General features: G+C 34.2%; 3 protein-coding genes across 8 annotated transcripts in view; 1 reads left to right on the forward strand and 2 right to left on the reverse strand.

The window, feature by feature from the left end:
- Orp8 (Oxysterol-binding protein-related protein 8) overlaps positions 1 to 9,666 on the reverse strand; it is a 33,795-nt gene extending 24,129 nt beyond the window's left edge. For 2 of the 3 annotated variants that reach the window (XM_013307451.1, XM_013307435.1), the window contains exons 1-5: positions 9,262 to 9,666; positions 2,841 to 2,944; positions 2,183 to 2,246; positions 981 to 1,090; positions 245 to 415 (exon numbers count right to left, since the gene is read on the reverse strand). In XM_013307451.1, the coding sequence (XP_013162905.1) occupies positions 245 to 415; positions 981 to 1,090; positions 2,183 to 2,246; positions 2,841 to 2,944; positions 9,262 to 9,298 (486 nt within the window). In that variant the 5' untranslated portion in view covers positions 9,299 to 9,666. The remainder of the gene's footprint in view (positions 1 to 244; positions 416 to 980; positions 1,091 to 2,182; positions 2,247 to 2,840; positions 2,945 to 9,261) is intronic. The other variant, XM_013307442.1, reaches the window with a different exon arrangement.
- LOC106114280 (uncharacterized) lies at positions 3,155 to 26,188 on the reverse strand. Of its 2 annotated transcripts, XM_013307423.1 has the most exons (9): positions 25,838 to 26,188; positions 24,895 to 25,218; positions 23,295 to 24,343; positions 23,156 to 23,222; positions 20,785 to 22,119; positions 19,343 to 19,719; positions 18,441 to 18,709; positions 18,029 to 18,138; positions 3,155 to 3,404 (listed from the first exon to the last, which is right to left on the reverse strand). In XM_013307423.1, the coding sequence occupies exons 2-8, from the start codon at positions 25,178 to 25,180 to the stop codon at positions 18,033 to 18,035; spliced, it is 3,489 nt and encodes a 1,162-aa protein (XP_013162877.1). In that variant the 5' UTR covers positions 25,181 to 25,218; positions 25,838 to 26,188; the 3' UTR covers positions 3,155 to 3,404; positions 18,029 to 18,032. The 2 variants fall into 2 exon arrangements, with proteins under 2 accessions (XP_013162877.1, XP_013162868.1); XM_013307414.1 differs by lacking the exon at positions 3,155 to 3,404 and having other exon boundaries at positions 17,812 to 18,138.
- LOC106114309 (zinc finger and BTB domain-containing protein 41) lies at positions 10,188 to 15,069 on the forward strand. Of its 3 annotated transcripts, none has more exons than XM_013307464.1 (8): positions 10,191 to 10,375; positions 10,462 to 10,571; positions 10,851 to 11,358; positions 12,070 to 12,281; positions 13,019 to 13,141; positions 13,826 to 14,020; positions 14,430 to 14,586; positions 14,658 to 15,069. In XM_013307464.1, the coding sequence occupies exons 1-8, from the start codon at positions 10,280 to 10,282 to the stop codon at positions 14,736 to 14,738; spliced, it is 1,482 nt and encodes a 493-aa protein (XP_013162918.1). In that variant the 5' UTR covers positions 10,191 to 10,279; the 3' UTR covers positions 14,739 to 15,069. The 3 variants fall into 3 exon arrangements, with proteins under 3 accessions (XP_013162934.1, XP_013162918.1, XP_013162926.1); XM_013307472.1 differs by having other exon boundaries at positions 10,287 to 10,379; XM_013307480.1 differs by lacking the exon at positions 13,826 to 14,020 and having other exon boundaries at positions 10,188 to 10,375.
- Positions 26,189 to 26,247: the final 59 nt, after the last annotated feature.

Genomic DNA, 26,247 nt, shown 5'->3' on the forward strand with positions numbered 1-26,247 from the left:
CCACTATAGTCCCCACTGAGGGTCTCGGAGCCTACCCTAAGTTAACGACTAGGTCATAGTCAACCACGCTGACCAAGTGCGGGTTGACTTCACACATATTTATGACTTTATCTCCAGAACAGCTGCATGGATCTCGCTGAAATTTGTCATAGATATAGAACATAGTCTTGAAGAACACATAGATTACTAATTAAGCTTTTTTTATATTTTTAAGTGGGTAGGTAATTTAATTCTCCCACTGTACCTTTAACCAATCAGCTAGTACAACAACAGTGGGATCTTCTATAGAATGCAATAGAGCGGACGCGGCTCTCTTCTTCTCTCTTCTATAGTGCTGTCTCTGAGCTTTGTAACTCTCTTTGCGAGAGAGTGCCGTGCTAGGCGCGCGGGACACGCCAGCCGCCGTCTCAGATGACTGGAAACATGTCAACGTAAATTAATTTCCTCTATATCGTCAGCTCACTAAAGGTCCCCACTGAGGGTCTCAGTCTACTCTATGTGATACATTTGACTTTTTCAGATATGTGCATCACGATGTTTTCCTTCACCGTAACAACATAACAAATTTATTAAAAACAGATAAGGTTATATCATCAGTCCAAATACTGACATATTGCAAAATAAATACATAGAAAATCTTACTAATATTATAAATGCGAATGTTTGGATGTTTGTTAGAAGATATCTCCAGAACAGCTGCATGGATCTTGCTGAAATTTGTCATACATATAGAACATAGACTGGAAGAGCATATAGGCTACTAAGTTTTTTAATTCCGCGCGAATAAAGTTGCGGGCAACAGCTAGTCAAAGACATCTGAACTGATGAGAGACGCTGCTATCGCGACCTAGAAAATGACGGCTGAAAAAGATCTTGTGACATTGACGTTGAGGGGGGCGTTAGTGAGCTGTCATAATTTAGTTTGACTTATGCCCATAGAGAATGTAAGTCGACTGTAGCGCCCCCATGTAGATACTGACCTTGTCAGAAGAGGTGCCGTCGGGAGGATGGCCCCTGCCGTCGCCGGAGGCGGGCGTGTGCGCGGGCGCAGCACCAGGCGAGCGCGGCGGGGGCGTCAACGTTGTCTCAGCTCCAAAAATAGAATGACACAGTGTTACCCACAACTACACCATACTTAGAGATATCCGCTAGACAGATTGACTTGCAGTCAATTAAAATTAATGACAGCTATCTCCCGCATTCGATATACAAATAAGCACAAAATATGACATAGCTGGTCCATATATAGAAGTCGTATGTCTCGAATAATCATTTTCCCTCAAAATTGACTTAACGAGGACGGAATAGGCAAAGGTAATGTTAAAGCTTTATGTTTCCTGTCTGTTAAATCTTTTACACCACTTAGCACAAGGGGGCATAGCACGAAAATTTCTGGGAAAATATTTAACAAAATTTGTAATAGAATTGTCTATGAAATAAATACTTTCTCGCTTTTCGTAGTAGGCCTCCATCGTGCTACATCTGCAATAACATCTTATTATGCGAATGTTTAGATGGATGTTTGTTTGAAGGTATCTCTAGAACGGGTAAACGGATCTTGATTAATTTTGCCACAGATGTAAAAAGTAGTCTGGAAGAACACATAGACTACTAATTATGTTTTTTTAATTCCTTGCGGACGGAGTCGTAAGCGACCGCTAGTAGATGAAACAATCAACTTTAATTCTATGTTACCTTTACCTACTCTTTTGACTATTCACCGGGTGGCTTAGCCTAATTAAGACTTATTGACCCTACTATTACTTTTTTTTTATTATATCGTAAGGTGGCAAACGAACGAGCGGCCACCTGAAATCGCTGAAATAGCGAAGCGACCGTTGCCCATAGACATACGCAATTGCATATGCGTTGCCTACCTTTAATCGACGGAGAGGATGCACAGAAAGAAAATATCTTACCATTCCATGCATCCTCTCATCCGGAAAGTCCACTACCACTTGCCATCCTTTTCTTATAAGAAAAAGGGTGGGAAGTGAAAGAGGACTAAATTAGGCCTCCGGGACGCACACTCATCAGACTGTAGTTGGAAAAGCTTCGCACTTGACAGCTGTCTTCTGTGTGGTCGTGGTATTTCACTGAGCGAGGCCAATTCGTGCGAAGATGTTAAAGCGGGCTCTACCACTGTTAAACTTACTTAATTGTAAGATAAATGTTAACTCACCGACGGCTGGTGGATTTGTCGAGATAGCGGGTAATACAACGTTCCATTGTGTATTGTTCTGTTTCTGAAATAATCAAGATAGATTTATCAGTAATTGATTAAGTTATTTATTTATCTATCGTGCTAAAGAATCATCGTACATTACTAATATATACCAAAAGAGGAATCTTGGTGGAAACCAATAAGTCCAATGCTTGCCTTATTTGTGTAATTGCCTTATTCGTGTAGATAATAACTAATAGATAATGATCTTATGTGTGTAATCGACTTATTAATGTTAAAATCTGGATGACCGAGATTTGCTCGGTATTTTTTTTAATTGTGTTTTTTGTAAATTATATTTAAGTACGAATTACTAATAAAATGATGAAATATGAATAATATTTTTCGATCTTACCGATAGAAAAAGTTAAGTTTATGTTTAAGTTGATTATTGATCGATAAAACACGAATAAAATGACATTTTCTTAAAATGATTCCTAGCTAGATCGATTTATCGCCCCCGAAACCCCCTATATACTAAATTTTATGAAAATCGTTGGAGCCGATTCCGAGATTCTCGGAATATATATACACAAGAATTGCTCATTTAAAGATATAAGATTATGTTACATATGTAATCGACTTATTTGTGTAATTGCCTCAAATGTGTAATTACCTTATTCGTGTAATTCGGCGTCGACGTGTGGAAGTGAGTACAATCGCCCGCCCGCAGCGCTGGCGATGACGGCGTGGTGGTGGAAGGCGAAGACGGCTCTACTGCTGGAGAGGAGCTCATGATGAGATCACACCATCGGGACGTTGGATGATGGTAGGGTAGGGAACCAGGGTAACTTACGTTGGTAAGGAAAATGACAAACTAATGTAAAAACTTTCGTAATTATTTATTACAAATAAAAGTTATTACTTTTCAAAAATGAATATATCATAGCAAAATAGACAAAATATAGTCTACTTTATTGATTGATGAAGGATTAAATAGTTTTTTTTAAATAGTTTTAGTAGTTTTTGAGTCTATCAACAAATAATATTTCTTTATTTTTAAACATAACAAATGATAAAGACGTGTGCTAAAGATAATGTCATAGTTAAATATATCTTTCGTATTAATTAAAAACATATAATAATATTAAAAACAATGGAATGTCAGTAAACTATTTCATTACATCCAAACGGAATGATTACAGGATATAGGATTAAAGGAATAGGTTAGGTTATGAACCTGAAATAATAAAATTAAGATAAGTTCCAAAGGCACATGACAGGCGATTTGGTGGTCGCTGCGCCAGCGGAGTTAATCTCCATAGACCAGAAAACTCGTGTCGCAGTTGTGACCATGAATGATATGAATTGCTGATGAAGGTAACCCTCTTAATATTTACATTTTGTTTTTTTTAGTATTTCGCTGAATACAAAACAGTTTATGTAAACTTTATACATCTTTAGTCGTGTTATAAAAAAACACGAATAAATTTTTCTGATGCATTACACGAAGGAAGTCAAAAATAACACACTAAAGAGTGAAGTTATACATAATTACGGATGTATGGATCGATGGATATGTTTCCTGAAATATGTCAAAGACATAGAACATAGTATGAGAAAACAAATAGGCTAATATTTTTTTTAATTCCGCGTAGTCCTGGCAGACAGCAAATTATACATGGACTGGATGGATGGAATTCTTCTTAGAGGCAAAAGCCAAAGTAACCATAGCCAAAATAGCCATCTGTATTTATCTGCATATACAGATGCGTTGCCTACCATTACATGGAAGAGAAGGGAACACACAGAAACTGAGTACACGAACTACGTGTCTCGTCTTTGCCAAATCCACCTCACCTTCCCATCCCTTTCTTAGTAAAGGATAGGAAAATGAGGACTAAAGTTAGATCTCTGGCACACGCAGACATCAGATTGTAACCAAGCATTCATCATCAGCTCACTATATGTCCTCACCGAGGGGCTCGGAGCCTACCCTAAGTTAAGGGTGATTAGGCCATAGTCAACCACGCTGGCCAAGTGTGGGTTGGTTTTACACATATCTTTTAATTTCTTCTCAGGTATGTGCAGCATCACGATTTTCCTTCACCGTAAGAACGTCAGCTAAATGTACATATGTAAATCGAAAAACACATTGGTACACGGTGGGATTCGAATCCAGGACCTGCAGATTGCAAGTCAAATGCTTGACCAAGCCACCGACGCTCTTTAACATTAACCAAGCCTCAGTGAAATTATATTCACAAACGCCACGTGACTGTCGACAACAAATTATAATTCATTCATTCTTTATTCTGGATTCGCGACGACACAAAAAACAGAATCAGTATTCTGGTATATATTAATATTAAACAAAGATTGATACAGGAAGGTTATGTTCTCGCGTAGATTTATATAAGTTTATTTGTAACATCCTGTATCGTAAACGAGTGAACAGATTTTGACAAATGAGGTGTCATTCGATTCGTATTCTTACAAAGTATGTCATAGAATAGTCAGTACGGTTTATTCTATTTTAAAACTAGCTGTACCACGCGATTCCGTCCGCGCGGAACTACAAAAAAACATAATTAGTAGCCTATGTGTTCTTCCAACCTATGTTCTATATGTATACCAAATTTCATCAAGATCCGTTAAGCCATTCTGTAGATATTTTCAATCAAACATCACTCCATCCATCTAAACATTCTCATTTATAATATAAGTAAGATGTAAGATGTACAACCAGTCATGTAGAATATTTTAATCGACTGACAAAAGGGCAATGTTAAACACATATCTTCTTATCTACTACATGTGTCTAGTAACAGATGGCATACAAGCCTAATAATTTGACGATAACGACAAAACAAACGTCTGCAAAAAGCCTACGTTTAATAGCTACAAGGTACGTAGAAAAAGGTAAAATGTACAAGAGGAAGAAGAAACTAAAATTTATTTGGGGGAAAACGTCCCGGAAAACCCCAAAATAAACCAAAGTTATCCAAGCTTGTATAATGTTAAAATTTAAATATAAATTATTACTGAAAACGGAATGTTCAGAGGGATTGATGTTTGTAGATATCTCGAGAACGGCTCAACGGATCTCGATGAAATTTGTCATAGATGTAGAACACAGTCTGAGGACAGTCTACTAATTAAGTTTTTTAATTGCGCGCGCATGAAGTCGCGTGCAACAACCAATACATGAATAAAATTACAACTGATAAAATAACCTGTTAAATAATATCAGTAAATGAGGTTTATTACGATGGTAATTACACTTAAAAGGCAAATGTAAAAAATAATTAAAAAAAGAGCTTTTGATCGATTACATAACTGAACAAAACCGATATCTGTGACATACAGGGGAAGGAACGAATATCCCATCCTCTTTCTTATAAGGAAAGTATGAGAAGTAGAAGTAGATTTTCCGGATGCGATGCATGGGAAGGGAAAATATTCTCTTTCTGTGTCTATGGGCAACGGTCGCTTTGTTATTTCAGCGATATAAAATGGCCACTCGTTTGAAAAGAAAGAAAGAAGAATACGATCTAATGAGAAATTATTCGTCAAAATCTGTTCAGTCGTTTAGGCTACAGAGCCGACGTTAGATTTGGGCAGGGTATAACAGTTCAGGGCACTGGGCAGAAAGGGGCGCCACAGAATTACAGTCTCGCAACTGTGTAGCTGGAGTAGTGACTCCAAAGGCATAGTAAAAAAGGCGCGATAGAATCATCAATCGTTCCTTACTAGTTTGAATGTAACTGCAGATAGGCTGTATGGATCTCGCTGAAATTTGATATAGATGAAGAACATAATGGAACATAGGCTATTACGTTTTGTTTTTTTAAATTCCGCGCGGAGAGTTGCGGTAGACAGCCATTTTGAAATACATATACGAAGCTTGAAAAAAATTGCCAAAATTTAAAGTCAACACAATACTATCGCAAAGTTTATAATTCAGATTTTGATAACATTGGATCTCTGGTGGCAGTGTTATCAGTGATAAAGTCACTGGTAATACATTATTATGATTGATTGCGTGTGATAAAGAGCCAAGTTTCCATGGTAGGTGGGTAGAATTAACTTAAAATAACATTTAAAACACGTTTTCACTGCGCTACTACACGCGCGTAACGGCGACAATTGAAGGCGTGACGTAGGCAACATGCCGCTTCAAAACCTTTGTGAACCCAATCAGGTAATAATAACGAAGTAACGGCCCGAGCCGAGGTTCCTGAGGGAGCCCTCGAGTTTAGTTACTCTTAAACTAGGTTTAGGCTAGGCATCTGCACTCGGCCACCTCAAGCCCGGTGAAGGTGTAAATGCCTCCTCAAGGCAAACAGTGCCAATTCAGACACAAAAAACGATGTGAGTTATACCCAAGTGTTGCTCAGGCAATTCGTTTAATTCGTTCGACGCATGCTTCAGGCCTACGCTGGGTCTTCACCGTGCGCCGTTGTACAAATATTTTTGTCTCTTTTCTATCAAAGAGAATGTAATGGATGACAATATATGTCACTAAAGTAAAAAGCTACAGTAACTTTACTAGCGCTGTTTGAGATTTTTTTTTCTTTTTTTTACGTTTTATAAGCTACCGCTTGACCACGATCCCACCTGGTGAAGTGGAGATTTGGTCGAAAGATGGTACGCGCTAGCTTAGTAAGTGCCTATTCACTCTACTGCGAATTTCTAAGGCGAATTTTTTACCATGCCTATCCGGGTTTGTCAACAGGGTTATGTAAGACTGTAATTCACAGACCTATGATCGCCCAATCGCCTACCCTAATGGGTACTGGTAAATGGCATACATTATCCTAACAAATAATAGTTGCGTGTTAATTTCTTAATAGAAAATAACTCTTAAATAAACTACAACAAAAATAAATGTTATTAGGTATAAAAAAAATAGAAAAACCTGAAAAATTTTACCCATAACAGATCTAAACTAAAGTATTTCTAAGATCCTTAACATAGTAAGGAAATATTAATATTCTAAAACCTATTCCCATCATCATAGTGTACACGAGTACGCGCGGTTAATAGCGCAGTGCAAACGAGGTCTAAAAGTACAACCAAAGAGAGGCATGCAAATTCATTTACAAACTTTATAATAGTACTAATAGTGAATCGACCTATTTTATTACACCCGTAGTAATCAACATTAATAATGACTACACAAAATTCCTTGAACAATTAGTACTAATTATTTCGTACCGGTGGTTTACGTTGAAAGAGCGTTAACTCTAACTGGCACTGGTAATCCAATCGATACCAATCTACTGTCTTACTATACTGGCATAATGTAAACAAGACTTGTACTATGAAAGTGTATATTCAGCTACTTTTCTTTCCTAACTTTTTCGTTTAATATAAATAAAGTTAAGTTACTAGCAATGTTTTCATCGAGTGTCGGTGGCTCAGGAGTCAAGCATTTGACTTGCAATCTGCAGGACCATTATGTTTTTCTATTTACATATGTACATTTATCCGACGTTCTTACGGTGAAGGAAGAAGAAATTCAAAGATATGTGTGAAGTCAACCAGCACTGGGCCAGCGTGGTTGTCTATGGCCTAATCACCCTTAACTTAGGGTAGGCTCCAAGCCCATCAGTGGGGACGTGTAGTGAGCTGATGATGATGAATGTTTTCATCAAATCAGAAATAATGTGTTTAATCACATTTTATCTTTCATTCTCTTTGAAAAAAAAACACTTTCTTATAAGTGAAAGTGGTATTGGATTCAACATAGGAGGGGAAGGGTAATATTAACTTTCTGTGCGTCCCTTCCCCTGTCAATTAAAGGTGAGCAATGCATCTACATTATAGTGAATTCAGATGGATTTTACCACCTTATAATATAAAAAAACATAAGGCAATATCTTACTAATATTATAAATGTGAATGTTTAGATGGATGGATGTTTGTTTGAAGGTATCTCCATAACGCCTAAATAGATCTTGATGAAATTTGGCACAAATTTAGAACATAGTCTGGAAGAACACATAGGCTATTAATTTTTTTAATTCCGCCCGAACGAAGTCATGGGCGACAGGTAATATATCAATAATAATTGTCCGATAAAAAAAGTAATATGACTTTTTTCCTGTTTCCCATCCAAAAAAAACTACATTGATAAATATAAATAATTCAATATGCGAGGTAATATGTTGTACATAAAGACAAGATTATTTACATGATAAGATTAAGTTATACAGAGAAGCTACGAGATAACTATGATAACAATTTTGATATGACCTCTTTTATACTGACACTAGCTGGTGATGGCGACTCCATCCATATAGAGTAAAAAAAACCTAATTAATAACCTATGTCGTCTTCCAGACTATGTTAACATCTATACCAGATTTCCAGAAACTTCTATTAAAAATATTTATGTATACAATATACTTGTGCCAACACTTTCATGTTTTAAACATAAAAGCTTTAAGGAGACAACAGATAACCTAATTATAAACAAAACAAATACAATTTTTCTGACATTAAACAAAATATTATACCCCTAGCTATACCATGCACAACATATCAACAATGACTTAAAAAAGAACTTAATAAGTAGCCTATGTCTTCCAGACTATGTTCTACATCTATGTCAAATTTCATCAATATCCATGCTGATGTTCCAGACATATGTTCTAACAAACATCCATCCATCCAAACATTGGCATTTATAATAGTAGCCGTCGCCCGCAACTCTGTCCGCACCACACTCAAAGCCTATCCAAATTAAGAATAGTAGTATATAGGCAACCAGCATGGCTCAGTGCAGTTTAACTAAACACATATCTTTGAATTTCATCTCAGATATGTGCAGCATCACAATGTTTTCCTTCACTTCAATTCAAAAAATATGGTATGGGGCGGGAATAAAACCTAAATATGTAAATTTCGACCGACTAGGTAAACTGACGCTTTTATACTGAAATTAAATGCTAATAAAAATAGTCTTAATGAAAAAATCATTCTAATAAGATTCTTATTTGCTAACTAAGTATACAACTAAGCTTATAGGTCATAACACCTCTCTATAATTGGATTTAACACCACCCTACACAAATACAAAATGTACTTACATGAACAAACTTTATCGACACCGCAAAATTCTGTCATCAAATTAACAGCCTCGGTCTTGTTGCGAAATTCACCGTGAATGTGAACCGGCCCAACATTTCTTCACCTCCGGTAAAAGTCAATAAACGAACGTTTGTTTTATTTATTAGCATACAATTAATTTACTATGTGTTTCCGACGCTTTGCACAATGTACCAATTAAGGTACACAATCGAAATGTAACATACAAGTGACATTAAATCGGTGTAGTCACGAGAAAAACATAATTAATAAAACGGATAATTTCACATCACCTAATTTTTTATCGCACTGTGAAAACCTTTATTTTTTTTATATTGAAATGTTTTAAAATTTTATGATAGTCAAGGCGCAAAAAAAATTCGTTAAATGATGTACGACTTGCAAGTGCGTGACATGATGTGTTGTCAAATTAAAGGCGATATTGAATCGACTCTGACAAAAATCGATGTTACTTGTCTTTTTTTCAGATGATCATAAATATTTTAAAAGGAACAAAGAATTTACCTAAAAAAAGTAGTAGATAGCAGTAAATAGATTTATTTTTATTGTGCCCTATAAATATTATATAGTAGCGAATATAAATACAAAACTAAAAAAATAAGACAGACATTATCAATGTCGATTGACTCGATTTAATACTAAGATTGTGTTGAATAATGTCCCTTTAGTTACTTGAAAAGTCTTAAATATTTGTATTTTACTTACACAACTGCTTTATTGTTACTTTTACTTCATAATATTACGATAAAAAAAATTAACAATATATAGTCTGTTATATAATTTAATAAAGAAATTGAATTTATACTCTACAAAAATCTATCAATCAGTTAAACATTATTTTATATACTCTTTGCAGTTAAACGTCAAAGTCAAAACAATTGTTTACATTTTTATTATTGACGCTCGTTTATAATTTACTTTACAATAACTTACCTATTGTAATTATTTATGGTGTTAAGGTAAACAAAGTTCTCTTAAGAATAGAATAGAATATAAAAAATGTCTTCATTTTTGTGTTTTATATGTCATAGCACAGTAAATTCTGATACAAATGAAGAAATCAGAGAAAAATACAGAGAAGTCATCGGAATGAATGTTGGTAAATCATTTAAAACTATATTTAATTTCGTGTTCCTTACGAACCTAATAAAACCAGGATTAAAATTTTCATATATTTTCAGCTATGTTCAGATTCACATCTATGTCACATCTGTTGCCACATTCTAAATAAACTAGCCTGGTTCAGATCCATATGTCTAAAAAGAAGTTTGGAGTATCCAGTACTATTTCGGTATGAATTACATTTTTTAATGGTAAAAATCTTGATTAACCCTCGCTCTCAAGTGTCATAACAACCCAACCTATCAATCCTACAAGAAAAGAGTATGCTTTCTTTAAAGTCCAATGCATTGCTGCAGTTCCTACTTTGCTCCAGATATTCACATTAAGTGCATCTTTAGCTTGTTCACTCTATTTAACCAAAAACATTTTTTTTTGGCTGTCATAAACTTTGGGAATCACTGATCTAAACTTTCATATTTATAATAGTATGATTAATATTTTCTTTCAGTGAAAAAGGTACATTAAATCTACAAAGAACTGATATAGATTTACAAATATTATGCACAGATAACGAATGCCAAGATATAAATAATAAAAAATATATTAACTATATAAATAGTCAAAGCGATCAAGAATATATAAAATTAGAAGACGAACAAACTGACAGTATATCTTTGGTAGACAGTGAACATAATGATTCTATCAAATTCGACAATAATTATTACAATGATAAAGAACAATTTAATGATGAAAATAATGATAGCAATGAAGAAATTGACGTAACCTTTGATAAACAAGATCCACAATCAGAAGATGTTAATATTAAAAAGAAAATGAAAAAATCAAAGAAGAAAGGTTTCGAAAAGATTGTATTAAGTGTAGAACAACAGAAAGCTGAATTAGAAAGGAATAGAAAACAAAAGAATTATTTGGAATCTGAATTCAAATGTTTTAACTGCGCTTTGGGTTTTTTATTCAAAGATACATATCAGACTCATATGATGAGACATGAAGAGGTAAGGTTACAAGATACTAGGCAATTGACCATGAATCCGTCTGTGAGGAATTAAAAAAAAAATTAAGTAGTCTATGTGTTCTTCCAGACTATGTTCTATATGTATGACAAATTTCATCAACAACTGTTCAGGCATTTTGGAGATAACTTCAAACATCCATCCATCTAAACATTCGCATTTATAATATTATTAAGATAGGCATTTATCAGCGACTTTGTCCACTCGAAATTAAAAAGAACTAGTGATAAATATATCCCATGTCAGCATGGGATAGTGTAGCTTCCCAACTATCATTTCAAATCAGTTCAGTAGTTTCCGAGTCTATCCAATGCAAATAAACAAACGAACAATTCCTTATTTTTTATATTATAATATTACATAGTACTAGCTGTCGCCCGCGACTCCGTCCGATCTGAATTAAAAAAACATAATTAGTAGCCTATGTGTTCTTCCATACTATGTTCTATATGTATAACAAATTTCATAACTATCCATACAGCCGTTCTGGTGATACCTTCTAACAAACATCTATCCATCCATTAAACATTAGCTTATATTAGTAATGTTATACATAGATGCGAATGTTTAGATGTATGTATCACCAGAACGACTGCATGGATTGTTATGAAATTTGTCATACATATAGAACATAATCTGGATGAACACATAGACTACTAATTATGTTTATTTTTATAAAACTTTATATTCCAGTCTAATGGTGAATACCGTTGTTCACTTTGCACTCTTCGTTTCGCAACTCACGCGGTACTTCGTTCACATACAGCGTTACATTCAGAGAGATATCGTTGTATACGTTGTGATGCGTTACTACGTCCCAGAGCGAGAACGAAGCACGCTGGGGAGTGTTACAAAAGTGTTGGAGGTGATTATGTCGCGTGTCATTTGTGTGCTAATCTGTTCAAGTGAGTTTTGTTTAAGATTATTTTGAATTTTACGTGGTATTGCTATCTCTGTTTTTCCTTATAAGTGTGAGAGAGATGGCGATATTGTATGAGAATTTACGTGTTTAAGGACCGTTACACAAACTGCTTTGTTGTACATCATTTGATTCCTAGTCTGTATACACCTTTAAAGGACAGGGGAGGGGACATAGTACACCTTTATACGTCTATCTTTATTATATATATAATTCTTCTGTGAGTGTGTATGTCACTGAACTTCTCTCAAACGACTGGACCGATTTTGATGAAATTTTTTGTGTGTGTTCAAGGGGATCTGAGAATGGTTTAGATTCACAATTTTGTCCGCTGGACAATGTTTTTTAATTAATATTTAATTTATTAGTAGTTGTTGATTTTGGAATGTTTTACATTGGATCCGACAGACGGCGCTACCATCGCAGTGTCAAATTTTAAATAATTTCCGAATTAAAGACGTGTAGACAGGACAACGTCTGTCGAGTCCGCTAGTATATATATATTTACTATTACTCTGATAACGGTAAAACTATTATAATTTATAACATTATTTTGTCTGTATGTCTGTAAGTTTGTGTTTGTTGCTTATAATCTCGGGAACGTGTGGACAGATTTTGACGAAACTTTGACTGGAAGGTAGCTGGATGTACGCGAGAATGCTATAGTCTAGATTTTTTCTGACGAAATCACCAACACTAGTTATATATATAAAGTTGTTTTAGGGACACAAGTGGATTACAACAGCATTTGAGACGGGTACATAATTCTCGCACTGGCAGGGTTTTCCCTTGTTCAGTGTGTGGGGAGACATGTCGTAACCAGGCAGCTGTCAGAACACATATGTTGTAAGTATTTTCGCGAGTGTTAACACTAAGGCAGAGCATTATTTTTTGATGCCATTTCAAAAAAGACTACAAAACTCCGTACCCCTTATTGTAGCACACACACTAATATTATAAATTAGCTGTCGCGACTTCATCCCTTATTGTAGCAATCACACTAATATTATAAATTAGCTGTCGCCCGCGACTCTGTCCGCGTGGATATATAAGAAAACTGAATCAGTGTAGCCTATGTGTTCTTTCAGATGTTCTATACGTATGCCAAATTTAATCGAGATCCGTTCAGCCGTTCTAGAGATATCTTCAAACACCCATCCATCCATCCACATCACATCCACCTAAACATTCGCATTTATAATATTAGTAAGTTAAATAAAAAGCAGCTCTTCAAGGCATAAATTCGAAAAAAATTAATAAATAGTATCCTATGTCCGTCTCCTGGTTCTTTCAGGCATATCGGTAAAGACGTTCTTGAGTTATAAATAGTGTAACTAACACCACTTTCTTTTATATATATAAATGCGAATGTTCAGATGTATGTTAGAAGATATCTCTGGAACAGCTGCATAGATCTTGATGAAATTTGTCATAGATGTAGAACATAGTCTGGAAGAACACATAGACTAATGACAAAGTTTCTAACACCGCGCAGACAGATTTACAGGCAACAACTAAATATGATTTCAGAAAGCATTTAAAGAAGAAATTCTCATGTGAAATATGTTCAGCGGTATACAGCAGTCCGTACACACTGAACCAGCACAAGAAGAGACATCAGATGACAGGGGAGAGACATTACTGTACAACTTGCGGACTGAGCTATTCCACAAGGAAGAGTTTGTTAGCACATAGACGTAACAGTTTAAATCATCAACAAACTGTGTAAGTTTTTTATATAGAAGGCTTAAAGTTTAAAGCAATTAATATATATAAAAGAAAGTGGTGTTAGTTACACTATTTATAACTCAAGAATTGCTTTACCGATATGTCTGAAAATTGTTGAGCAAGTAGCTTAGAGCAATAATAATCGTATCTTATACGCCTCAATTTCTCGATCACTGGCGCTACTTTCAAACTTCCTCTAATATACACATTTTTAACTTTCCTTTCTTGTCACACCACACATCCATCTCAGCATACGCATTTCAGCTACATGCAATCTTCTATAATATAACAATAATATACAAAATCAAAATAAGTTTAATAGTTTCCACACTTAGGGAAAAAACTACAAAACTATTTTCAAAAATTGCAGAACCATCTATTTATGATTCAGTTATTTTTTTCGTAGTTTCGAATGTGGCAAATGCCCTCGTGTACTACCTCACAAGAGGGCGCTGGAGTGTCACGAGAGGAGAGCGCACTCCGACACTACACTACAGAAAACTACCTCTAGACGACTACCTGCTGATAGACGTGTCTGTCATCTTTGCGGGAAAAGTTTTAAGGTACGAAACAAATCAGATAAAAGTTGAATCTTATTCTAGTTTTTTTTTTTTTTAATTATTTTAATTTTCAGGGTAACAGCAAACTAAATAGACATCTGAAAGAAGTTTGCGAGAAAAGAGCGGACGAACAATCTGTAGGACTTTATGAATAAACTAGCGATCGCCGGCGACTCTATCCGCAAGGAATTAAAAAAAAATGTCTATGTGCTGTTCCAGACTATGTTCTACATCTATGACAAATTTCAGCAAGATCTATGCAGCCGTTCTGGAGATAACTTCTAACAAACATACATCCAAGAAAGTACAGATTTGAGCAAAAAATTTGAGCTCGATCTACAATTAATTTGAAAATAAAATTCATTATAATAATATCGTGTTTTTCTGACCTTACTTTTGTCGATTTGATAGTTGTGACGTCACAAAATTAGAATTTTATTCCTCTTTCCCTTACCATTCTTATAAGGAAAGGATGGGAAAAGGAAACTGATTTGATAGACAAGGGATATAGGAAGAGATAAAAAAAATTCTAAACATCCACCGCATCTGCAATTGCAGGTTTAAGGTTAGACGTAACTTCGCCATTTCAGCGAATTCAGGTAACATCTCACTCGTTTGCTTTCTAATATAAAAAGTGGTAACACTAAGGTACATATAAAATTGTCATATTAAAAATCACACGAAATAAATTTTATTCTACAATAAAACAATTGATTTATTTTAAATTCCATTAAATATATGAATACATGCTTACGAATAAATGAAAATAATACATTAATAGTATACAATAATAATAAATAAGAACTTATATATATACCTAATACAGTGAAACCTGGTTAAGTGAGACATACGGCTATACGGCTTCTCATCATATCTAGAGATATAGATCTATTTAGTTGCAGCGAGTCGAAATTCACAGAGGCTGAGTACAGATATGTGGAAGACGTTTGAATATTGATGTTTAGTTACGCCTTTATATATTCTTGCACTGTTTATCTATGTATTTTTTTATTATTTATCATTGTTATATGTTATTTACTGTTATTATAAAATATGTTATCGTATAAACTGTTATGTAAAGTGTGTATAGTGTCAAATTGGTTGTATACTGTAAGGATGGTATTCAGTTTTTAAATAAATAAATAAATCAAGGGACCGTTGCAATGTCGTTTCACTTATAGAGGTATTCCACTTACTCAGTGTCTCAGATATAGAGCTATAAATGAATATCTGTCTCATTTACAGAGGGTTCAATTAGTAGGGGAGTAAATTTGTAATTACGTACTTGGAATTACGTATGGAATTTGTGGGTAGAATCAGCATGAGTTCCAGTTATGGAGGTTTCTCACTTATCCAGGTCCCACTTAACCAAGTTTCACTGTATATAGTAAGTTTCTGTGACTCTCTCTCTCTCTCTATATATATAAAAAAACATATTGTCATCCCTGTCATCAAAACAGAAATAACTATTTAAACGGGAGATTTTAAGTCTCAGAAACCCACAGTTCATTTACATCCCAGTGGATTTATGCCCAAAGGATCAGAGAAACCGTGAATGAGTCAATATTCTAAGCTTGCGGTTAGGTTGAATACAATTTAGTAACTATACCCATCACTAATTAACTGTGTAGAAACTGTCACCCTAAATAATACATAGTAGATTTCTGAAATCAAAAATCTCTTCCCATCCTTTTTATTATAAGGAAAGGATGGGAAGTAGAAGTGGAGTTCCCGGATAAGATGTATGGGACGGGGAATTTTCTTTCTGTGCATCCCCTCCTCCGTCGATTGAAGTTCATTATTATCAGCCCTTATCCATACAGAGGGTTGGCACATGTACTCCTCCATACAACTCTATCAGTCCACATCAAAATATAGATAATATATTTAACCGGGAGATTTAAGTCTCAGAAACCCACAATATACTTTAGTTTTCGAGATGGAATAAAGTTAAATTACTGAAAAACAAACACATCACAACACACACTTTCTATCACAGAATAAAACAATTTATAAGCAAAATAATTATTATAGACGATACGCATTCCTATTTAAAAAAAAAAAAAAAAACAAAGAAATCTTATATAAAAAAAAATGTCTACTTTATGTAGGATATAGAAATTTCATATTTAGTTATGTCTTATTTGTAAAAACTTAAAAAAAAAACTACACCTATTAGCAATTTCTAAAGCGAGAGTCCAAAAGCGATTTTTCTCGCTTAAAATCTCACATCTAAACAAAGTTTCTCGCTTATAGAGGTTTAAGGAGGTTTGACAAAGTGATTACTCCGAAGAAAACTTCAAACTTTAAAAAGTATAGAACTGGTAATAACACGTGAACGGATAAGTCACGTGATTGTCGCGCCTCAGTTAAATACATTCTTGAAGTTCGCTATGGAATCGCTTTATAGCGAATGTACTTTGTCTAAGCCCCAAAGTTCGGATAACGACTCTCGCTTAGTTTCTAGCTTATTCATAACAACATTATGTCTATTTCATTTATCTCTTTCATTCTCTTTCACAAAATAGAGACAGCATTATCACCCTCACTATGAGTCTCAGAGTCTACCCTAAGTGAGATTATGTGATAGTGAATGCTGAACAGATACAGATATGTGCATCACGATGTTTTCCTTCACCGTAACAACATAAAATAAATGTACATTTCTTACATTGGTACATGTCGGGATTTGAACCTAGGACCTGCTTACAAGTGTTTAACCACTAAGCCAACAAGTCAGTGTATTAAATACAAGGCACTAAAGTCTATAAGCAAAGTTATGACCTCATAAGTCAAATTAAATTATGACAGCTCACTAACGCCCCCATGACAATATCAAAAAGTGTCAAGATTCTCTTTGTATTGTTAGGAAGAAAATCCGGCACTATGCCGGTGTATCGCAACACTAGCCTTATTAAAATATCAACGTTTATGTTCCCTCACTACATCTGATACAAGACTTTGTTACGAAAGCGCGCTTGCGGCAAATTATTCCAACTAATGTCTAAAAGTACTAAAATATCATCATCAGCTTACTATACGTCCCCACTGAGGGGCTCGGAGCCTACCCTAAGTTAATGACTAGCCCATAGTCAACCACGCTGGCCAAGTGCAAGACTTCACACATATCATTGACTTTCTTAGATATGTACAGCATCATGATGTTTTCCTTCACCGTAAGAACGTCAGATAAATGTACATATGTAAATCGAAAATGGAAAAACACATTTGTACATGGCGGGATTCAAACCCAGGACATGCAGATTACAAGTGCTTAACTCCTGAGCCATCGACGCTCCTATTTAGTAACATTACGAAATGTCTTTTGACAGTTTTTTGACATTGACATAGGGGCGCTAGCGAGCTGATTTTTTTTTTAAATTATGGTTAGTTAGGCTGGTCCAGATAACTTTGTTGGTATAAAAATAAAATCCTAAGGAAATACCTCGTTATTTACTACAAGCGGGAAGATTAGTTATTTCCGTGTTGACGGCCTTTTTCTTCCGTTGCACATTCGAGTTTCTTATTTTATAAAAATCTTCAGTTTTTTTTATGCTGTAATTATAAAATTAAACATATTAATTAATACGAATATAAATTAATATGAAGAAAAAAAAATTAAAAAATAGGTCCAATTTCTACGAATGAAGGACTCGTAATAATGAAATAAATACTGTATGAAAAATTGAGACAAACATAAATAAGCAGACTTAAGAAATCTACACTAAGGAACATTAACTCTGAGTGTGAATAAAAATCCATTTACTTAAAGGCAATGCTTAGCATTTCCTGATGTCCCAGATCACCCTATACCTGACAAAAATTTGCCCAAATCTCGTAAAAAAAAAACATCTTACCCATGCTCCGATTTCATATGATTTTTAACATCAATAATTCTTCTATATTGTTTATTACAAATGGGACAGTCCGCTACGAACTTTCTTATTTTATGTTTATTCCACATATGATCCCATCTCTGTTTGCATGTACCGAACTTCCTTTTACATACGGGACAAGCAAACTGATACATCGAATGCCTAACACGCATATGTCGTTTCAAGGCGTATTCTGAACACAATGTTTTATTGCATTCAGTACAAGACATCGGATTCATCGGTTCATGGACCTACAGGTGAAAAAACAAAAAAAATTGATATGGAACATCATTTTAGACCTTATTTCCACTAAGAGAATAGCTGTATTGGAAGTACAGTGTCAACCGCTGGTATTATACCAGTTAGCAGTCGCCTGCGACTCCATCTGCTGAGAATTAACCTATTTGTTCTTCTAGAATATGTTCTAAATCTGTGTAAATTTCACCGAGATCTGTGGAGCTGTTCTGGAGATATCTTTTAATAACATCCAAATGTTCGCATTTATTTTAATAAGATTGTTTTATTCCTTATATGTAATGAAGTTCTTACGAAGGTAACTTGTAAGGAATAAGGCAATCTTACTAATATTTTAAATATGAATGTTTAGATGGATGTTTGTTTGAAGGTATCTCTGGAACAGCTCAACAGATCTTGATGAAATTTGGCACAGATGTAGGGCATTACTTAAAAGAAATAGGCTACTTATTAATCTTTTTTTAGGGTTCTGTATGTCGAAAGGAAAAAGATGGAAACTTATAGGATCTCTTTGTTGCCTGTCAAGAACCTTTTTTTCATTCCGCGCGAACGGAGTTACAGACTATAGCTTTAGTCGTGTACAGATAACTCTTTAGTGGAAAAAGACTTTAAATTGAAAATATACATACCGCGAGATGTTTTATAATACTTGATTTAGCACAAAACTTTCCACCGCACAAATCACATATATATTTATGTTGGTTATGCACTTTCCTATGTTTACTATAGTTACTTGAATCACAAAACTTTTTAGGGCACAAACTACAGCGATACACTTTTAGTTGAGCATGATCCCGCATATGCTGTCTCCATGCTGGTAACTCCCGGATGTCCACGTTGCACATTGGACAACGTAACTTTGCATTAGTTTCAGCTATATTCACTTTGGCTTCATGTAATAAGTGTTCAATCAAATGTCGCTTACTGTCGTTCTTCCTTGAAAAGTTTTTGGAGCAAACAATGCATACTTTGTTCTTACTATTTCTTGCATTGTCCAATAGGATTTCTGAAATCAATTAAAGTATTAACTTTAGAATTTTTTCATACCAAAAGGTGGCAAACGAGCGAACAGCCACCTGAAATCGCTGAAATAGCGAAGTGACCGTTGCCCATAGACATACGCAATTGCATATGCGTTGCCTACCTTTAATCGACGGAGGAGAGGATGCACAGAAAGAAAATAACCTTCCGTCCCATGCATCCTCTCATCCGGAAAGTCCGCTTCCACTTCCTGTCCTTTCCTTATAAGAAAAAAGGATGGGAAGGAAAAGAGGACTAAATTAGGCCTCCGGGACGCACACTCATCAGACGAAACGCGGACTTGCTTCCACTTGACGCCTGTCTTCTGTGTGGTCGTGGTATTACACCGGGCGAACCGGGCCAATTCGTGCGAAGATGTTAAAGCGGGCTCTACCACTGTTGAATATTGCGATACTAGCTGTCGCTTGCGACTCCGTTCGCAGTAATTAAAAAATTATAAGTATTCTTCCAGACTATGTTCTACAGTTGTGCTAAATTTCATCAAGTTTCTGTATCAGATCAAAACATTAATTTTCTAAACAATCTAATTTAAAACTACCTCGGAGTCGCCCGCGACTGCGTCTGCGCTGAATTAAAGAAAACATAATTACTAGCCTATGTGTTTTTATAGGCTATGTTCTACACCTATACCAAGTTTAATTGAGATCCATGCAGCCGTTCCGGAGATGCCTACTAACATCATCGTCATCATCTCACTATACGTCCCCACCGAGGGGCTCGGAGCCTACCCTAAGTTAGGGGTGACTAGGCCATTGTCAACCACGCTGGCCAAGTGCGGGTTGACTTAACACAATTGACTTTCTCAGATATGTGCAGCATCACGATGTTTTCCTTCACCGTAAGATCGTCAGATAAATGTACATATGCAAATCGGACATCGAAAGACACATTGGTGCATTTCGGGATTCGAACCCAGGACCTGCAGATTGCAAGTCAAATGCTTGACACCTGAGCCACCGACGCCTTCAAACATACATCTATGTAAACATTAGCATAATATTAATAAAATTTTAATCTTTTAACATCTTACCTAAAGCTTGTTCAACCATTTCCGGTGACATCATACTTTTCATATCACCCTCACCGTCTGACATTTCATCCGCAACACCACCCTCGTTTAATTCCAAATGTGATTCCCAATGTGTGAAAAAATTATCAATATCAACCAATTCTTCGCACAACAAACATATATACGGCTTATTTTCAATATATTGTTCCCTTTCATTTGGTATATTAACGAATAATTCGTTTATATGTAATATTATATGATTATTAAGGTAACGTAATAATGTGAAATTCTTCAAACACTGCGGACATGAGAGATATCTCAACTTATGTTCCGTGAAATGTGTTAAATATTCATCGATATTGTCAAATGTCTTCTTACAATAAGTACAATTAGGATGTTTCTTTTTACATCTTGTTAAATGATTGATGTAGTCTTTATAACATCCTTTATATGTACAGTCCGAGCAAAAATAAGTTGTCAAATCATATTTCCACGTTCTTTTTGTATTTTTTACTATTTTTCTCTTTTTAATACTGGATATTTCATTTATCTTCCAATCGTTTAAATCTATATCGCATTCGTTCGTACAAGTTTCAGATTTAACGTTTGTATTGAAATCTAAGTTAACACCATTGAAAAAATCCATAACTCCATCTGTTACATCTTCATATTCTTCTTTTATGGAATCTTCTTTTTTTATATGTTTCATACTTTCAACATATTCGTGTTTAAATTCAACGCTATTATTAGATTTCTCTTCATTAAAATCACAATTTTCTATTTTCACTGTAACATTATTAAAATTAGATTCTAATATATCAACATCCGATCCAACTCTTTCCATATCAATATTAGGATTCCCTTTATCTTTTCCATCATTTAATTCCAAAGTTTTCTCATCATCTGAATCTGAAATAACTAAAGTTTCTTCATTTTTAACAATTATACAAACATCATTGTCATAAATATCTTCAATCGGATCACTGGCTTCTTTATCAAGAAATTTCTTATAACATTTGGATGCTTTGAACACTTTCGATATTTGCTCTTCAATTTCTATATCTCTTTTTATTTCTGCATCTAATTGCGTTTCAATTGCATAACTATCTGGTTCATAATCAGAATCTGCATCATTTTTAATTATATTGTTAGTCTCTGTTGCCTCGGTTTCATCATGCTCCGGAGTATTCTGAATTTCTTCATTTGTTATTTCTGTGTATGTTTTCTCTGTTGTTTTTTTAATTTTATAATCTTCTATACATAGTTTTGATTTATTCCTCTTTATTAAGGCAATTATTTTAATTGGTGAATAATTCATATATTCTACATCTGCAAGATATTTATATAGCAGTTTATCTGAAATAAATAAGACAATTGATTATATATATATATATTTTTTTATATAACATCTGACCACCTGAAATCGCTGAAATAGCGAAGTGACCGTTGCCCATAGACATACGCAATTGCATATGCGTTGCCTACCTTTAATCTACGGAGAGGATGCACATAAAAAAACATCTTCCCTTTCCATGCATCCTCTCATCCAGAAAGTCCACTTTCACGCTTAGTTTTACATGATATGTACGTACTGTTATTTTGTTTATGACTAGTGCACTCCTAGACCCCGAACTAGGCTCAGCCTAGTTCGGGGTCTGCAAGATACTTCACTGTATATTATTCTAACGTGTTTTTGTGAAATAAATTTATTCTATTCTTCCCATCCTTTCCTTATAAAGAAAAGGGTGTGCAGACTGGACAAACCCTCGCTTATAGCGGTTTCTTATCAAACTGATATATATTACTTTTTTTTGATTATTATTTAAAAATTTCATTTTATTATAACAAAAACTCATCATCAGCTCAATATACATCCCCACTGAGTGGTTAGAGGCTACCCTAAGTGAGATTATGTGATAGTGAATGCTGGTCCAGTGTAAGACTTCACACATATCTTTGACTGAGTGCGTCGGTAGCTCAGGGGTAAAGTACTTGACTTGGAATCTGCAGGTCGTGGGTTTGAATCCCGCCATGTACAAATGTGTCTTTCCATTTCCGATTTACATATGTACATTTATCCGATGTTCTTACGGTGAAGGAAAACATCGTGATGCTGCACATATCTGAGAAGAAATTCAAAGATATGTGTGAAGTCAACCTGCATTTCAGTTTCAGTCAGCGTGGTTGACTATGACCTAGTCACCCCTAACTTAGTGTAGGCTCCAAGCCCCTCAGTGGGGACGTGATATATGCAACATCACTATGTTTTCCTTCACCGTAACAAACATACGATAAATGTACATATGTAAAAACACATTGGTACATGAACACAGGACCTGCTTACAAGTCAATTGCTTAATCACTCACTAAATATGCATTTATCAAAACTTACCATATATTTGTAGCGGTATTACATTGTCAGCTATCTCGCCCTTTATGCATTTCAAAGGTAACATCGTCTGAAATAAAGACAATATGTAAATAGAAGTAAAGAAGAAAGAGCAAAAGCTATTATAAAAATTATAACATACCTTTATAGTATAACGTCTTCTTAGCGTAGAATTTCCATGATTAATCATATGAGTTAAAAACAATTCATTGTCAAGATAAAGCACATTATTTTTACATTTTAAACAATATTGTACCACTTGATAATTCCTCGAATGGTGCAACAAATGTTCAATTAAATAACACTGTTTAAATTTCTTCAAACAATCCAGACATGTGCTGAAATTTTTATTCATAGACATATGTAAATGTAAAAATGTCTTTGATATATATTTATTCCAGCAATATTGACATTTATATAATTTAGGCCGCTTCGGACAATCATGGTATGATGATATATAAAACTTCTCTTCGCATAAATTACATATTTTAGGATTCGTTATCGCTGGTTCATCTGATTTAGGTGAATGATATAAAATCATATGCCTATATAATTTATCTTCAGTGGAATAATACATAGTACATATAGTACATAACATTCTTGTGCTGTCATTTAAATTAACCTTACATGTTGTTTCGTGTTGAGATAAACCCAAACATGTATATAATTGCATCTTACATAGCTTACAACTGTATATCTCCGGGGAGTATCTAGTCAATGCATGATTCCATAAAGGTTTATTACATTTCCAACAGTTTGAATTCACTGTGACTAATTTATTTTTCTTAGGAAAACCAATACTTGCTATTATATTTGATTCTTGACCGATTTCTTCGAGGGTTATTATTAAATTTGGATGTTTATGTATTATAATATGTTGTCTGAACGGATCTAATCTCCACCATCCTTTATTACAAATGTAACATTTGTATAAAACAGGTGTATTTCTGACTCTCGGAAAATTATTATACCAATTTTTCCATAATTCAAGGGCTTTATCCAATAAATTCTCATGTATAGTTCGTGTTGGATTATAATATTTTTGATGATAATTTCTTATGATATCATTTAGAAGGAAATCAGATTTAATTTCTAACAATCTTGATTGCTCTTCGATACCTTTGAATATCGTTTCTTTTGTTAATGTATGTAACGTATTCTTTTGAATGATATAGAATTTCTTATCATTCTCTGAAACAGAAAGACAATTATATTACTAATCTTCTTATTTATCATATTTTTAATATAGTACATTTCATATCCAAAAAAATATACAAAACATATAATAAAAACAGAACACCAACGGCTGCGGAATCCCATGAGTCAAACAACCAGTGGTGAGGGCTGCAGAGACAGGAACCTTCTCACGATGCGCGCGGTTTCTAGGATAACTGCCTTTTATATATTACTAATATTATTACAGCTAAATTTTTTTTCACGCAAACCGAGTCGCGGGCAACAGCTGGTAATATTATAAATGCGAATGTTCAGATGGATGGATGGATCTTGGTGAAATTTGACATAGATGTAAAATATACTGGAAGAATAAATAGGCTACTTTTAAAGTTTTTTAATTCACACAGACGAAGTCGCATGCAACAGCTAGTATATACAATTTTTTTTTGAGCAAGCGGCCATATAAATTCATCAAAATAGCTAAGTGTTTACTGCCCATAGACATCTTTGCAATTTATTGCAGATACTTTGCCTAACTTAACTGTGATAAAACAATCTATACATACCTAAGTCATTACTTGTTTCATTATGTATCCCGCTGCTTGATGGAAATTCACACAAATTATCCTCTCGGTTACATATTGACTCTTCTGTAGCGGAATTAGTATTCTCATCTTCGGAATCATCTATACTAATAACTTGAGTGTAGAATGTCTTTTTGTTATCTCTTGTGTTCACTGTACAAATATTGTCAGTGTTTTCATTAATTTCATTTGTTTCTTGTGTGTTTTCATCCTCTATTTTTTCCACTTTGACATTTACGTTGAACGCAATCTGTGAATTGTCTTCCATATTGTTAGATTTTAACCTCTCATTTTATAGTTGTTAACCTGAAATTTTTTATACCATTTTTTTATACTGGATAGCAAAAACAAGCAACCATTTGTTGCTAAAATACTGCCTCAGAGTAAATTTTAAAGTAATTCAAAATCATATATGTAAATAAAAATCTATTTTATGTTTGTCTCCTATGTTACTCTACCAGGATATTAATCATAATTACATATTATGAAAAATTCAAGAATTTAAACCAAATAACTATTAATTTTATAATTTTACATGTAAACTACGCATTATCTTACTTATTTCAAGTATATAAATAACTGTATAACAAGATGGGTACTAAAATCGTCATTTAACTTTTTAACGAAATGAGGCTATGTCAATTTCATCATATTAAGTTAGGTTATATAAACATTTTAAAAATGTTAATATAAATTTAATATCTATGTAAAATTCCTTCTTTATTTTATATATGTTGTTCATAAGGGGCGATTTACGTAATAAAATTATTTTTGAGTAGTATAATTTTATGCATCTTTTTAACTACCCACAATACGTTAGTTAAAAGATCACAAAACCTATAATATTATTCAAAATCTATATGTATATTTCTTTTCTCACATTACGTATTGCGTATTATAAAACCTAATAAAAATATGGCGGTACCTGACGCTGACATTCTCGTTCCTTCCTTTTTTGAAACTACCATGCATTACTATTTCAGTAATAAACCAATTTCTACATCGTTTTAGTTAACTTAATCCATTTGAATAGTTTTATAGTCCAATTTAATGAAATATTCACTTGTCACAACACTTGTATGAGCTAATGGCGTTGGTAGATATTCAATTAATGTACATAAAAGTTAAGTATTTGCCATATTTTTATGTTTAAGCACAGATTTTTAAAGCACATATATTGTTTTTCATGCGTTATTTTACAATTAAACGTTATTTAGTAACCACATTTATCATTATTGTCGGGTAGTATCAAGTAGTCAAGTACGACAAAATGGAAGGTCAGGTAAAATAAAAAAATGACTATACGACGGTATTCAAGCATTGTCATTTGTCGCA

The sequence above is a fragment of the Papilio xuthus genome, unplaced genomic scaffold (genome assembly GCF_000836235.2).
Source record: "Papilio xuthus unplaced genomic scaffold, Pxut_1.1 DF829673.1, whole genome shotgun sequence".
NCBI lineage: Eukaryota > Metazoa > Arthropoda > Insecta > Lepidoptera > Papilionidae > Papilio > Papilio xuthus.

What these genes read in the sequence shown, in the direction of transcription:
- LOC106114309 (XM_013307464.1), top strand. Translation starts at nt 10,280, where the DNA reads ATGTCTTCATTTTTGTGTTTTATATGTCATAGCACAGTAAATTCTGAT. An exon ending in TTAAATCATCAACAAACTGT is followed by an intron (nt 14,021 to 14,429) that starts GTAAGTTTTTTA and finishes TTTTTTTCGTAG; the next exon opens with TTTCGAATGTGGCAAATGCC. An exon ending in TTTGCGGGAAAAGTTTTAAG is followed by an intron (nt 14,587 to 14,657) that starts GTACGAAACAAA and finishes TTTAATTTTCAG; the next exon opens with GGTAACAGCAAACTAAATAG.
- LOC106114280 (XM_013307423.1), bottom strand. Translation starts at nt 25,180, where the DNA reads ATGGAAGACAATTCACAGATTGCGTTCAACGTAAATGTCAAAGTGGAA. An exon ending in AATGGTTGAACAAGCTTTAG is followed by an intron (nt 19,720 to 20,784) that starts GTAAGATGTTAA and finishes AATTGATTTCAG; the next exon opens with AAATCCTATTGGACAATGCA. An exon ending in GTATTATAAAACATCTCGCG is followed by an intron (nt 18,710 to 19,342) that starts GTATGTATATTT and finishes TTTCACCTGTAG; the next exon opens with GTCCATGAACCGATGAATCC.